Raw genomic sequence first — 16,379 nt, 5'->3', positions numbered from 1 at the left:
GTGGCACCTTAGAGACTAACCAATTTATTTGAGCATAAGCTTTCGTGAGCTACAGAAGTTTTGGTTAGTCTCTAAGGTGCCACAAGTCCTCCTTTTCTTTTTGCGAAGACAGACTAACACGGCTGTTACTCTGAAACAATCATTAACGGAAGTCATTTCAAGAACAGAACAATAAAAAGCCTCTAGGAGCCAACAGAGGCTGCCCCTTTATAATGTATCTTAATCCCGCTTCTCATCAGCCCCCCTCCTTCCTCCAGAGACCGATCCGAGTGGTGCTACAACGCACTGACATTTTCTGTGTCAGTCCCCTGCGCCGGAGACTCACTGTGAACGTGGATTCCCCGTGGTCTCCCAAAGGGCTTGTCTTCATGGCGCAGCAATGTGCACCAGAAGGGTGGGATCTAAAGCTCACTAACTGGCCTGTGTAGCCCCTGCTGGGCTGCATTACAAGTTTCCAAGGGTGTGTTAACGCAGTGCTATTTCAAACAGTAGTGCGCATTGCCAGGTTGTGTAGACAAGCCATTTCTTAATTGAATAGATTAGATCCAGTCTGACACAGTTTAGCTTCTTGAGTGCCCTGCCGTGCTTTACCGTGGAAGGTTCCTCCCAACCCCCCAGTGTGAAACTCCTTCACATTTATATCCGTTGTTTGTGGTTGTTTTCTAGTTTTTCTGTCTCTAATGGTGATGGCTGTACAGTGGAATGATTGTTGGCAATGACTACACTTGGCTTCTGAACACCACCTTCCATCAAAGTCTAACTCTTTTCCTCTTTGAATTCTGTTTAGTTTCCTTCTTAGCATTTTTTTGCTACAACAGAATGTTGGCTTTTGTCTGTGTATGTATGAAACAGAAACAATGACAAAAAGTCGACTTCTCTCTGTCCCTTCCTGCTATAGCAACGAAAACCTGGCTTATCTTTAAAAGTTCTTTTGCAAGACTATATATGACAGGCGTTCCACTCGTTATTATTGATCAGATCCTCTATTAAACTATTGATTGTATTTGCTGCTTCAAGACACCATTTGGAACCAAATTTAACAAACTTTCAATGCTTTCCATAGGAAAGTTACGTCATAATTACCCCAGTGTCTTCAACATATTGAGCACATGCTTTCTCCATGCCAACAGCAACATCAGCTTTACCTCTCTGTCAAGTCAATGGGATTTGTGCTCCTAAGTCCCTAAGATGCTTTTGAAAATCCCACTCCATGTCCATATTGGAAGGATGAAGGGATATATAGACTGGGTTGAGATTTAGAGTGGGATTTTCAAAGCTGCCTAGTGACCAAAACCCATAAAGCATCTTTGGAAATCCCATCCACTTACCTTTTGGCCAATAGAACCACCACTTGTTCTCCCACCTGGATTTTCTGGATTTCAGAGGCTCACGGGCTGGCACTGTTCTGTAATTTATCCACATTAGAACTTGGATTGCACAGGTTGGAGGAAGACGAGATTTTTTTTTTAAATCACTCTCTGGGAATTTTACAGAAATAATAAAAATTAACTTAAAACAAAAGGGTAGGAAAAATAATGCATTTTCATAATGAGTGAAGTGACCCTGATGCAACCCTTACAGGGATGTACTGTGAACTGTGGGACCAGACTGTGAACCCTTTAATCACAGTGGTGAGCATTTACTAATCCAAGAGACTCACTGAAATGAATGTGTTACTCCTGGGAGTAAGTGCTCTTGAATAGGACTAAAATGTTGCACAATGTAGCCCATTAAATTCTGAGTTTCTAATAATTAACCTGCCTAAGGATATCTAAATAAACACATACTCTGCGTAAACACTACAGGCCAGATTGTCAAAAAGAACTCAGCTCCACTCCATTAGTCACCCAATGGGAGACAACAAGAGCTGCTGGGAGCAGATCCCTTTGGAAAATCTGGCTCTACAAGTGTGAGGGTTTTCTTTGGTGACTGCTGTTGAGTGGAACTGGAACTCAGGCAAATTCAAGGTGACTGTGAGGTGACAAAGTGGGAGGATGTAGGCTCTTAAGTGAAAGAATACCAGGAATGAGCTGAGACATATGCTATAAATAAGGCTAGTTTACGGCTGTTCAGACTGTGCTGTGAAAGACCAAATTCTCCATTCTGCAAACTTCACTCTAGCATTAGCAGCACAAAGTGAATTGAAGCCGAATGACAATTCCCTCAAATCCCTTCTGCATCGGGGCGGGGGGGGATGTCCACCCAATGTTAAGTTGGCAGAGTCAGCAAGCATAGCCACCAGCTTCCCCACCCCCGGGCATAACTGGGAGGGAGCATGTTGCGGGCAGGAGGAGGTCTTGTGGAGCTGAGCTGCACTATACCTGATCTCCAGGTCCCCTATACTCTAACTTCCCCTGGAGCTGAGTGGCTGAGGGTCCGAGGATCATAGCTGTCTCATTGGCACAGTCACTGCACGCTATGTCTGAACACAGCTTGGACGTAGTGGAGAACTGGGGGCCTGAGCAGGTTTCTGCAGGATTAGTGTCTAGGATTAGGACACTGAACACCATGTGGTACCATTAGGGTGAGGCACATGGGGAAAAAAGCTTTATTAGCCCATGATCTTTTCAGCACAGGATGTAAATTCACACAAGAAAACCATGTTAACTCTCGTGGTGTATAAACTTCCTCAAAACGGGACAATATTTCATAATGATTTCACTTAGGGACAGAGGAATCTACTGGGTCTTTGAATCCATGCCCCTGCTATCTCAGGCAGCCCTGTCATATAATTTCATTCATAAATTTATCAAGCGGCATCTTAAAACTAGAGTCATAGCGTTTAAGGCCAGAAGGGACCCCCAGATCATCTACTCTGACCTCCTGTATATCACAGGCCAACAACATCACCCAGCAATTCGGTGATGATGAAGAAACCTGTCATCTATCACACCCAGGGCCCTACCACTATTAAGAGCATTTCTTCTCCAATATATCCAGGAAGTTAAAGTCTCCCACTATGACACAATTCTCCAAAGTATTTATCTCCCTCATCATATTAGAGAGATCTCTGTCCATATCCAAGTCAGACCCCAGGGGCAGGAGGTCTATAGGAGACCTCACACCACCCTAATATAAATTCTTTTACAATCCTTCCCCAAAGTGAAGAACAACTAGTTAGGTTGTTTGCCCCCACTACTGCTATCAGAAGTCTATGCTAATTGCGGTACTTCATACACGTTAGAAAGTTATATGGGGCCAGATTTCAAGAGTATTCAGCACCCAGCCACTCCCACGGTGACACTTATGGCCAGCTTCTCAAAAGAACTCCGCACATTGGGTGCTGAAATCTAATCACTTATTTTGGTGCCTAAATGGGAGCTGAGTGCTCTCGGAAATCAGGCCACAGTTGTGGGTGCTGAGCCCTGGTGAAAATTCTGGTTATATGAGAGAAAGTCACGCATGAGGAACCCAGTGCCTTCGAAATATGAATGTTTTCAGTAGATGGACCATGATGTGTTTTGTGGAACAAGCCACTAAGTGGTGCTATTGACAGTCTACAACAAAAACGCAGGCAGGGATCTCACAGGTAATCGTCCAAGACTGAGAATCGGAAAAGAAAAGGAAACAATTTGGAAAGGAAGGAAACACTTATGGACATTTCCACTGAATGGCAACATGCAATAACACAACCATTAGCAGTCTCACAAAACTACCATCTTAATCTCTAGTAGTGCACGCACCCTATAGGATTGTAATCATGGATGCAATTTGAATGCAATGAAACTCTCCCTGTCCTGTTGGAATTCTTCACTCCTCTTCATTACGTTTGTATCTATGGTAAAACTGACTATTCCAATTTTGCCAGACATAATGGTGGGCAGGGGGGTGCGCGCAACGCACAACCATTTATATTGTGCCCTCAAGCTGCTTTGGCTGCCACAAGGAATCTGACTCTTGCCTGTTACTTGAACAATTTATGGGACCTGGAAGTCACTGTTTCCGATGAAAACCAAGGCAGGTGAAACTGATGGTGTGTTCAACTTTCAAATTTGAGTGCCTACCTGTAAGTGTCTAAATCCACATTTCAGTAGCCACATGGAAATCTTGAGCCAAATACTGCAGCCTCTAGTTGACCAGTACTTCCATTCATTTTCAGAGGAGATTTGCCTGGTTGAGGATTGGATAAGGACTAGCTGCAATTATCCTGAGGCACCTAGTCCCCCTTTCAGGTGTCGCAGTGACTAATTTAGGTTCACTCATGCATTTTACTGTGAAAGAAATCCAGGATCTCTGTGTCAGCCCGTAGTGTGACCTTCAATGTGCGTAATCACTACATATTAAGGGTTAAATCCTGTCCTTTGTACTGTGAGGGCGTGGGAGGTCGGGATGGCTGATTAGGGTTCAGGAGGAAGCTTTTAAAAATCCTTTAATATGTGAGGGAGGAAGAAACCTCACCACTCCTGAGGGAATGAAAGCTTTGATTGAGAGTTCACTGGTCTGGTCCTTTGTGTCTGTGCAGCATCACTGCACATTCCTGCTCTCTGTTTGCTCCCAGTGTGGCTCAGGGTTTAAACGGGTAGCACTTTAGATTTTTTTTCTTGAAAATTATTCAGCTGTTACCATCGGACCCACCCACCCTCCCATGTGCAAAAATCCCAGCATGTCAGAAGACATAGGGGTGTTTTTTTAAGATGAAAATAATGGAATTCATACTCCTCCTCCCAGATCTTGGCAGGGTCCTCTCTTTGTTTCTGTCCTCCCACCTTACAGCTGCAGGGGTTGGTTGCCTCCAGCCCGGAACTCCCGTGGAGCATGAGTGAGCCAAAAAAATCTCCTGCTGCTCTTAGAGTCCCCTCGCAGTCTCAAGTGGAAGATAAAGCTGGTCCAGAGAGAGCCTTGAAGCCCACAGCAACTGAAAAGGAAGACACGTGCGTTCTAGTGTAACTGCTGCCAGCATCACTGTGTATGTTTCAGTTCTCTCTGCTTTGACTCGTTACCTATTTTTATCAAAATCTGCATCGGCATCAGTCTAGAATCAAGTCCATATCTTCTGTCGTTTGACCGAACGCCTGGAAACATTAAATCAGCCAACCACATAACTAGTTTGACAGAAGGGGCCAAATTCATCCTTGCTGCAATGCCTCTGATTTCAACAGTGTTGTACCACAGATGAATCTGGTCTAGCAAGTGCAATATTTACAAGCTTCCACCATGCATCTTACTTATCCTTCATTGAACAGCAGCATGAATGTGTGGTTGCCACATGCAAATCAGGACCTAAGTTAATCATGAGCAGAGAGGAGAGAAGCATTTCTCCAGAGGGAGTGTGTGTGTGTGTGTGTACTGGGGGATGTAGGCAGGTAGGGTGTGTTTTCCTTTGAAGCATTCAGCATTGGTCACCCTGGGAGTCAGGATACTGGACAAAATGGACAGCTGTTCTGTTTTGAGATGGCAAATCCTCTTTGCTTCTTTATTCAGCAAAGTTTTGAAACTAAAAGGATTCCAATCACACTGTTTGTCTGGTATGAAAGTCAAGTCCCATAAATATTGCCCCTGTCAGTGGTTTTCCTTTAAAATACTCTCTGTGAATCATTTCAGTCTAATCTAGTAAATAATTTGATACAACGCAACTGTACATCTTTATTCCCCATCCAGAGTGATAGATCTTATTTTATTTTTCAATATGCTGGAGGAAGGGGCATTTTCAAGCACATACATAATGAAACATCCAATAACACCGTTAGCATTAGTCATTTCGATGTGCCAGTGTCCCCCACCCCTTCCTCTTTCACTGCCCACTCCACACATCTAGTATTCCGGCAACATACCCTGCGTGAATTCACAATCCAAGTTAGCTCACAAGCTCCTGCAATCAAGGAAGGGACATTTGGAGAAGGGAGAGATGTCCCATTGCAAATTTATTTAAAAGCTGTAAATCAGTCCATCCTTATGAGTCAGAAATCTGCCAGGTATGTGTTTATGGCTTATAGGCTACTACTTTAATGGAAAATGATACTAGCCTCGTTCTCTTTGGGCCAACTCCCTGAACAGCTTTGCCTCTGCATCTTGTAGACTCCTTAGAGGACACTCCTGGGGAAATCAGACTGCAGGAGGGTTAATCAGAATAAAAGTTCCTGATGGTTTCTGATATATTTTTTGTTATTGCTTCACATTAGATCAACATAAAAGGGAATTGGGAGGATTCTTTTGACAATCTGTGGGCTCTTCTCTCAGGCTCAGTGGGACCTCTGCTTAACGCCCAGGTAGATTGATTAGACAAGGTCTTTGGGGTGACATTTTCTTGAATGATTTAAGTAAATGCCTTGCTGTAACATTTGAGGTTGGTCATCTCTTGGTTTCATGATTCTTTTTCTTTTAAGCCCCAGACACACAGACACAAAATATACTAAAACGAGGCGAGCTTAGCGGAAAGGTCGCCTAGTTCAGAAACAAACAGTGGGGATTTAGGGTCGAGGTTTAGGTGTGCAAGGAGAGAACATTTCATTTCAAATCCTCTTGGCTTCCTTTGCATGGAGACTGCATGGTTAAAAGGACATGGGGAAAGAAGAACAGGAAAGAGCCCTTTTCCCCTTCATTTCAGACTCCCTTCACCTGAAAGAAACCTGATCAATGCCCTGCCCAGTGCATTTCTATGCCAACTTCTTCATTTGGCTTCCTAGCAATGAAAGAACTCTGGTGCCTTTTTAAGGTGTTTTCAATAGATGATATGCAGAGTGTTGCAGAGAAGGGGTTAACTTTCTCTCCCTCTGGCCAGAGAAAGGACCACAGCTGCTTGCACTGAGTGCAGGGATTTGCTGGGTCTCAGGTCTGCACCAGCTGCAGGGAATTAATTAATTCACTCAAGATGCTATAAGAGGGATGTGATAAGAGGCAGTGGAAGCTGGTGGTGAGGGTCAGGATTTCTGGGATGAGCACTCACATTCTCTATATAGTGAGGGCTTCCTGGCCTTCTTTAACTCTTGTTTTTAAATGAAGGGAGTCCACCTTAGACCTTTATTTTCATTTGGCTGAAGCAGGCCAAGTCTTATATCTTGAGTTTGGCTCAGAGAAGCTTTGTTGGGGTTTCTTGTCGGGCAGTGCAATCTTTACAAGTAGGCCTGTTGAACTATGTACTCCATCAAGGTGTCTCAACTCCACTTTGATGTTCAATATTCATTCCTGCCATAGTTTGTATGGACGAATGCCTCCAGAAGCGAGAGTGTCCCTTTAAAGTCTTTGTATAAACACTGGTTACAAAATGTGTTATAAAGTTCTGTTATAAAATATCAGCAAAGAAGGAAATAAATAGTAACGCCCCAAGTCAGTCTGTCAAGGGCCTATCCTTTGAGCATCCATTCATCCTGGATCCTTCCTCTCTTGCTTTGGACGCCATAAGCTAAAGGCTGGGTCTGTTCCAGAGCTGCATTTGGAGCATTTTTTTTAAAAAGGCAGGTATTTTTGGTATCTTAGCACAGGCTAAATCGAGGCCCCATTGCTGTACAAATACATTGCATTAAAGAGTCCCTGCCCTGAAGTGCTGAGGTGGCAGGAGAATATAACTCCTTATAACTAGCAAGGTCAGTTCCAGATTCCTTTCATATCAAATATTCGTTCTGATCTGTTGCCACCTACAAAGAAATCAAAAGGAAACGGTGCACTTCCATTCAAGACATTGAGGTTATTTCAAATTTCCTGACCTACTAGACAACCTCAGGACCACTCTTCCCCCTCCCCCCAACCCCAAAATAAATTGATGAGAGTTGCTGTATTTCACCCCAGCATTTGGGATAGCCCCAGCCTTGTAAAAGAGATGCAAGGGTCTGGTTGTAAAGCGGGAGCTTCTGTTTATACTAACAAAAATGCCTCAGCCATTTATGGCTGGAGCAGACTTGCTCAGTATTTAATAGTATATATTAAATCAATTAACTCAGAAACATCCTATGGAGGCATTTGCTGACTTTAAAAGAGAATGTTCTGAGTGCACCAGCTGTTAATTAAGAGACACCGATTCATCTGATATACCTTTATGAACTGAAAGCTCTAGAAATGAAAATGAACTGTAACGGCCTGTAAGACTATTGATTTTAAATCAACAGCAATAGGGGTACCGTTGAGATGGTGCAACTGAACCAGCTAGGCTGATATTTCAGTACGAGCAATTGGTTTCTGTAACCATCTCTTTCAGAATTGTCATTGCAAGGCCGGGTGGTATTCAGAGTTGAGATAAAACACAGGAACTGGTGCGCTGAGTTCCCAGTGACAGTTGTGTGTGATCGATGGTATTCTTTTGGTTGTAATCCAAAATATTTGCGATTGGCTGTGCATAGAAACTTAAAACACACTCCAAAACCGAGAATTTTATACACGCATGCAGATACTCTCATAAATTTCAAACCATATGTAGCCCAATGGATGTGTGAGTTGCAGTTGGGGGAGACACATCCCTTTTTCATGGTTAACATGAAATTACAGGACTGCAAAGGAACAAAAATCCTCCACTGTGAGATGATCATAACACAAACTGATTACTGCTTATCTGAACGAATGTGGATTAATTGGAAGATTTTGTTCTTTTGACATGGAACGCTTTTCACTGACTTTAGTGGGCTTTGAATCAGGCCCTATAATATTACACTGGTTGAAATGTTCACTTGTTAGATCATCTGAGCTGTCTGTCTGTTCTATGTCTTTAAATGCCTCAGACTGATTAGAATGACTATTTGATGTGGAGGAAGGTTGCAACTGATGAAACAAATTATAATTTGTTTCATGTTCTGCCTTCCTTAGTTCCTCTTAAACATTCCAAATGCAGCTTGAGAAGTCACCCAGGAAACTTCTCCTTGGAAGCCAGAAGAAAATGATCGGGGGGGGGGGGTGGCGAGTGGTGGTTGTGGATGATGGATGCACCAGCCCATGACAGACTAACCCCAGGGAATAAAAGATGATATTTTCCTCTTCATGGAGATTTCATAAGAAAAGACTCCAAAATGTTAAAATTAAAGGGATATTGTCTACCCTTTTGGCCAATATGCTTCACTAGAGTTGAGTGCTACAAAACAGTTCCCACCGGTTTGCGTGAATGTTTTATACACATTCAGCTGGTTCCTCCTTTTATTTTATTCTGTCAATTGACCTCAGTGGGAGGAAAGCTGGTGGAAACACTGAATTTATAGTGAATGGTGGAGAATATCTGTGGAATGCTCCTTGGGAGTTTATGGAGGGAATTTATCCATGCTGATCCAGTCAGGTAACTGAAATGCTACCATGTGGCCTATGAGACAAGCCGATAATAGTTGCAAATCAAATATTTAATATGGGCAACCAGGAGCGGCCTCCTGATGTACTGCAGCATTCTCCAATAATAACTTCCTGAAATTAGTCCAAAAAATTGTAAGCTGAGGCAAAGTTTGCTGAAAAAATGACTCGCTGCTCTTACAAAGATCAGTTTTATCATGGATCATACCCAACTTGCAAGGCCTTGGCCTTCTCCGGAATTTCTGAGTGGAAAAGCTAAGTCACCCCATTACAGAGCTATCCACTAGACCATTGGTCCCCAAACGTTTTGTATTGGTGACTCCTTTCATACAGCAAGCCCCTGAATGCACACCCCCCCCTTCTAAATTAAAAATGGGGGTGGGATAATTTAATTTTCATTTAACTGGGGCTCAGGACTGACATCCCCACTCTCCCCCGCACATGGCCAGGCTTGGAGCTATCAGCCCCTGACCCTCATGTAACCACCTCAGGGGGTCATGACTCCCCAGTTTGAGAATCCCTGAGCTAGACTTTCCTACTGCTGAAAATCGCTATACTAGCCCAAACTGTTGCCGACAGCCATGTTTGCTGCATGAAGCAGATCATGAGAGGAGACTTTGCCTCTAGCACCTTATTCAGTCTAGTTTCTCCACAAGCCTGGAGCTGAAATGGAGCTGCTGGAGAGAGGTGGAGACTCACACTGTAAATCCTGGAACTTGGAGGATATAGAATAGGGAGAAACATGGGGAGGGAGAGAGAGAGAGAGAGCGTGTGTGTGTGTGTGTAGGCTAGTTATGCTATGGCACTGGTGCTGAACTGATACATCATAACCGTACACAACAGAGGCAACCATTTTTAGACCATATTTTTGGCTCCCTCTCCTCATGGAGTAGTTTTGCCAAATGCGTGGGCAGCCTCAGACAGATTGGTTATTTACGTTCTTTCTGAGTGATGTTTGCACATACCCCAGGTACGTGAGTCGTGCTACAGTGTTTATTCCAATAAGACAAAAGCCACTGATTCTGTATCTAACTTCCCTTTTTTTCCCTCTCCCACTAAATACCAAGCAGCAGATGGTTCAGCCTTGTGTGGCCGGGAAAGTGTGGGCAGACACACTGGCCACAAGATCCTTTGCCTGGCCCTGGTTGTTCTGTTAATAATTTTTCCATTGTAACAATGATTTTGGTTGCTGAATGTCCATCACACTGTGTGCTGTGGCCCTAGAGTCCAGGCTTCTCTGTTTCCAAAGGTGATCTACAGCATCAACAGTTTCTATTCCTTCTCCCCCACAATTCCTTCCCCCCCCCTCCGCCCCCACAATTCCTTCCAGTTAATTAGCCAGCTAGGCTTTGCAATAGGTCCCAAGCCAGGATGCCTTGGGAAAAAGGCTGACTGCAGGAACTGAACCCACATCTTTTCTCCGTGCTGGATTATTCACAGGTGGGCGAGTTTATCTGGAGAAATGTAAAAGCTGGATGGACGGGGTCCTGCTGATATTTAATTAATGAATTACCTTTTAAATTGCAGGGCTAGGGGTGGCAACACTTGATCTCTTTACCCAGTAGAATTAACAGACTTCTGGGCAAAAATGTGCCAGATCCAGCAAGATCCAGGTGCCCTATAGGTGTATTTGTGTAGCTCTTGCACTAGGATGTGTTGGAGTTTGGATTTTTCTGGCCAAGTAGGAACACCAACAAGTGCCCAGTTTTGGAATCTGGGAGCAAAATAATTGTTTTTAAAAGGTAAGATCCTGCAGACCCCACTGGACTCATGTTTTTGTGGTGCTGCTCCAGTTTGCAACAGGAGCTGGGGTTTTTGGCTGCACTAGGAGCCGAGATTCCCCCCTCTGTTTAGACAGTAGAATTTTGGGTTAAGATGAAAAATAGACAGGCTCCGGGTACCAACTACCGGGGCCAGGATGCGGGGGGGGGGTCCAGATTTTTACAGTAAAGTTAACTGTGGCTACACATTTCCTCTTTAGATTGTAGGAGGTGGGGCTTGGGGCCAAAGATTGCAGTTAGATCCTGGGGCCGGGTCCAGGTTTTTACGGGCACTGGTGCACCCGACTGTTTAGGAATTAGCATTTGGTAGCTCGGGGTCCAAACGTGGCTGGATCCAGGAGCAATCCACGCGCTGGGTCCGGGGTTTTTGCGGCCCGTGTGCTCGAGGGGGGCGGGGGGTACATCGGGGGCTGGGTTAATAGTGGTCCAGCAAGAGTACCTAGCCTGGCTCTCCGTTGGTGAGCCCGGGGTGGGGGGAAAGGAGCAGGATCCGCCAGGCTCCAGCTCGATCCGGCTTTTACCTTTCCCCAGCTCGTTCACATCACCCACCCCTAGCTCCCCAGCTTCGAGGGGCACGTGTGTGAGAGCGATCATCGCCCTGCTGCCAGCCCGTTGGTGCCGGTCGCCTCTGGGGAAGCAGACGCGGGCTGGGGGAAGAGAGAGCGGCTCGCCAGGGCCAGGCGCAGCCCCTGCGCCGCCGGAGGCTGCTCCCGCGGATTTTGTGAATCGAGCTGGGCGGGCGCTCGCTCCCCCTCCGGGCGCCGCCTTCCCCGACGCATTTAAACGAGCCAAGTTTCCACGCCGCTCCGGAGTGGCAGCGTTCCACCCTCGCAGCCGGGCGGAGCGTGGGCAGCGCTGGGTACCGCTCGGGCCGAGCATCCCTGGGCCGCGGAGCATGCAGCTGAACGCAACGTCTTCGTGGCAACAGCACGCGGGTCCGTCGCGCCTGCAGCCCACGGACTGGGCGGCGGGGAACGTCTCCAACAGCTCGGATCCGTACTCCCAAGGGCCGGGCGAGGAAGATCTGGATGTGAACACCGACATCTACTCCAAAGTCATGGTCACGGTCATCTACCTGGGGCTCTTCCTGGTGGGCACCGTCGGCAACTCCATCACCGCCTACACGCTGGTGCGCAAGAAGTCCCTGCAGAACCTGCAGAGCACCGTGCACTACCACCTGGCCAGCCTGGCTTTCTCCGACCTGCTCATCTTCCTCCTGTGCATGCCCATCGAGCTGTACAACTTCATCTGGGTGCACCACCCCTGGGCCTTCGGGGACGCCGTCTGCAAGGGCTACTACTTCCTGAGAGACGCCTGCACCTACGCCACCGCCCTCAACATCGCCAGCCTCAGCGTGGAGAGGTACATGGCCATCTGCCACCCCTTCAAAGCCAAGAGCATCATGTCCAGGAGCAGGACCAAGAAGTTCATCAGCTGCATCTGGGTTGCCTCTTTCCTGCTGGCCATCCCCATGATCTTCACCATGGGCGAGATCTACGGCAGGGACCAGCAGCCCGACTCTCTGATCTGTACCACCATTGTGGAAGCCTCCACGCTTAAGACTGTCATTCAGGTGAGTTTCCCCTGCGTTCCTTTGTATTCATGCTAAGAGCTGACTGCATGTAGCCACGCTAGAGATCCGATGAAGTGAGCTGTAGCTCAGGAAAGCTGATGCTCAAATACATTTGTTAGTCTCTAAGGTGCCACAAGTCCTCCTTTTCTTTTTGCGAATACAGACGAACACGGCTGCTACTCTGAAACTAGAGATCAGTGATCAGTAAGGTGCTTTGATTGATTAATTAGTTGGTTGATTGACTTTTTTTTTAACCTAGCAGCTGCTAGCTTTCATAGAGAACAACAGCTGACCGCTGTCACTCACTGATCTCCTGCAGACCTGGCTGTGTTGCAAGCCAGTGCTCAATCTAGCTCAGTGGTTCTCAGACTCTCCAGAATACTGTACCCCTTTCAGGAGTCTGATTTGTCTCACCTCCCCGCAAGTTTCACCTCACTTAAAAGCTACTTGCTTACAAAATCAGACCTAAAAATACAAAAGTGTCAGGACACACTAGTACTGAACAATTGCTGACTTTCTCATTTTTACCATATAATTATAAAATAAATGGATTGGAATATAAATATTGTACTTGAGCCTGTTTTTTCACTTGTGAATCTTGTCGGACGCATGTAACTTAGCTTCGCAGGGCCCCTTGTGTGGGACCCCAGGCATTTGCCAGGCTTGACACTCCGTAATGCTGGCCCTGCACTTGTGATCCCCCTAAACCTATCCCGTGACCCCTCCGGGGGTTGCAACCCCCAGGTTGAGAAACACTGATCTAGATGAGTTGAGTACCCCCTGGAAGATCTCTGCATACCCCCAGGGGTACACATACCCTGGGCTGAGAACCACTGTTCTAGCTGACATAATAAGCCAGAAAAACTTCGTAGATGTGCTCTGTGCAAGCCTGAGCATTAGTCATCCTTTGCACTCGTATGACCAAGGGTAAGTCCCGTGAAATGGTCTCTGGAGAGCAGAAGGTGGTGGTGTTCCAGGTGAACATGTGCTTACTTTTATTGCAGGCTGCCACCTGGCCAAAGAGGGGGGCAGAGTGGGAGGAGGAAAAGGATTAACATACTGATCCCTTTCCAGCTTCAACAATGTAATTTATTTATAAGTCAGATTACTTCTGGGAACAAACACATCCATCCATCCTGTGCAATTTTTGTGCGTAAAAGAAGCAAAGGTCTTTTCTGACCTGTCATGGGGCTTGATTCTGATCTTGCACTGGTGTAAATGAGGAGTAACTCCACTGAAGCTGATGGAATTACACCCAGGCAAATCCAGGTGTTTGTGAGATCGGAATAAAGTCCAACATCTGTTTCAGCCAAACGAGCATCTCTCCACTGAACTTCAGCAAGTAGCAGAAACGGTTTCTAAAGTAGACACTGGTGACTTTGCTCTCTGTAAATTCAGGGGGAAACAAGGCCAGTTCCCCATTTTAATAATGTCTCCAGTGCTCAATGCTGTCATTTTAGTTGGGGCCAGACCCTCAGCTGGTGTAAACTGGCAAAACTCCATTGGATGAGGACTTGGACTCTTGTGTCCTGTATGTTACTGTTTTCACTTTACAGGAGCAGTTAACCACTGGAATAAATACAATCCCACTCTTTTACTCTGACTTTTCTGTGTTCTATATATTTGTCTTGCACCTGCTCTCAACTTGTCATGGTATCAAAGAAACATAGATTTCCTTTCTTCCAATCTTCAAATTACACCTCTCTGCTGATGATATTGTATTTCCTTCCTATGGCAACAGAATGTAATTTCACAAAGTTATGGCTCATGTCACAATACAAATAAAAATGAACGAACTTGCAAGGCAAAGAGCTGCTATTTAAGCATGAATCGTTGCTTGGAATAAATCAGAGTAGCTCCTTCAACTACACAAACTGAAGCTCTAACACTATACAGCGGGTGGAATGGAATGCAGGATAACACCATTTAGTCAGTGTTCTGTTTTCTTATGCACATTTTACTTTTACTTTTTGATGGAATTTTTAACTTTTCAAGGATATTTATGTACTGGAGCAATAGGCTTGAAAATGTAAGAGAACCGGACATGAACTGGAAGAAGGGAGAAGTCAGCCTATGTAGTTTTTCCTGTTGATGCCAGTCTCAGATCTGAGAACTTTTTGGGGTCTTGTCTTCTCGACATGAGTTTTCAGAGGGGTGGGAGTTAATCTCTAGCCAATTAGAGTTTAAAAGAGTATATAACAGGGTGAACATGAAATCTTTTCTTCTTAAATACTCCTCAGAGTAGTTTGTAGAGAGGGAATTCTATACAGTTAAATGGAAGCAAATCATCACCCTTTTTTCCGATGAAGAGGGCTGAGATATGTACGCTGAGAAGAAGATGGAGTATATTACCTAACTTTCAACTTCAGATCAAGCAGCCCCCCCCCCTTTTTTTGGTTAGGAATCTTGTGAAATTCTGACGTCAGTTACTGCCCAGTTATTTATCCAAACTTTTCTCATCTCTGAGGAGATGCAAGCTATCCCTAATGGGAGACCAGTGCAATTGAGGTCCAGGTATCTTGTATTTCAAATCATCTTCTGTTTAGGATTAAAATGACATCCAGTGGCTGGCTGTGGGGCTGAAGAGGTGGGTTTATCTCCTAATATGCATCTTCAGAGATTACAGATGACGCCAATTTCTAAGCATCATATATCTCAGTGCTGTGGAATATCAGTGTTGTATTATTCCAAACATGAAAGTGCAGGGGCATTAATTTATTACACAATAGGAAATGCATCACCTTGTGTGCTCTGACTGACCAGTGTAGAAAAACGTATATTTTGTCTCGTGGTTTTCTAATTTCACTTGTGCACTAATTGAAAAAACTCAGAGGACATAATGGTAACTTGTAATGTAAAACAGCAGCAGGTTTGGTATTCATTTATGTAACACAGCGGCTTTCCCTAACTGGAGACCTCGACTTAAATGCTGATTTGCTCATGCGACAAGCTGGTTTAATGGCTGTTTAGTTCCTTTTAAACACACGATAAAGCAGCAGCAGTTCTTCACTATATGAAGCTAGTACAGAAAAAAACAACAACCCAGGACTGAACAAGTAGAGATCACTTCAAGCCTGACTTGCAGTGCCTTAATCAAGTTGAGTGGCACAGAATGTGACAACGAATTCTCTCACAGCATACAAGTCTGTGGCCTTGGGCAAGTCAATTAACCTGTCTGTGAATCAGTTTTCCACACATGCAATGGAAATAATGATATTGCATTTATCAGAGCTGGGTAAATACTTTTAAATAAATCACTTTTCCTTTGCTTGTCTGCAAGCAGGTTATGATTTTCTTGAATTTGTTCATGATTCAATTAATTATCAAATATTAGTTGTAAATAGTTTTTTGTTCTGCATCTGGTTTGCAAGTAGTTAATTGAAACTATTCCAGAGTCAGAAACCAGTTTAAGCTGTGTTGAATATCTTTGATTGGACACCTAGGTACACGGTATTGCTTCTGTTCCCCGATTGGATGAACATACCTCCTAGAATCAATTTCTGGAGTGAATATTGGTATGTATTTAAAATCTGCTGTCTGCAAATATTTGTCAATATTTGCTTAAAATTTGCAGTTTTTGGCAAACATTCCCACAATTAAATATTCATATTAATGAACATAATGAAACGGCTGGAGACGGGACACTAGGGCTCTGAGTTACTGCAGAGAATTCTTTCCCATGTATCTGCCTGGTGGGTCTTGCTCACACGCTCAGAGTCTTACTGATCGCCATATTTGGGGTTGGGAAGGAATTTCCCCCGACCTCAGATTGGCAGAGACCCTGGGCCTTTTTTCGTCTTCCTCTGCAGCATGGAGTATGGGTCATT

The 16,379-nt window shown here is 44.9% G+C and overlaps 1 protein-coding gene across 1 annotated transcript in view; it reads left to right on the top strand.

The window, feature by feature from the left end:
* The first annotated feature begins 11,605 nt into the window (after window positions 1-11,605).
* Window positions 11,606-16,379, top strand: part of NTSR1 (neurotensin receptor 1) — a 103,756-nt gene continuing 98,982 nt past the window's right edge. The window contains exon 1 of the mRNA XM_073309117.1: window positions 11,606-12,552. Coding sequence (XP_073165218.1) covers window positions 11,875-12,552 — 678 coding nt within the window. The 5' untranslated portion in view covers window positions 11,606-11,874. The remainder of the gene's footprint in view (window positions 12,553-16,379) is intronic.

The sequence above is a fragment of the Lepidochelys kempii genome, chromosome 13, assembly GCF_965140285.1.
Source record: "Lepidochelys kempii isolate rLepKem1 chromosome 13, rLepKem1.hap1, whole genome shotgun sequence".
In the NCBI taxonomy this organism is placed as follows: Eukaryota; Metazoa; Chordata; order Testudines; family Cheloniidae; genus Lepidochelys; species Lepidochelys kempii.
This window is presented reverse-complemented; position numbering and strand designations above follow the sequence as displayed.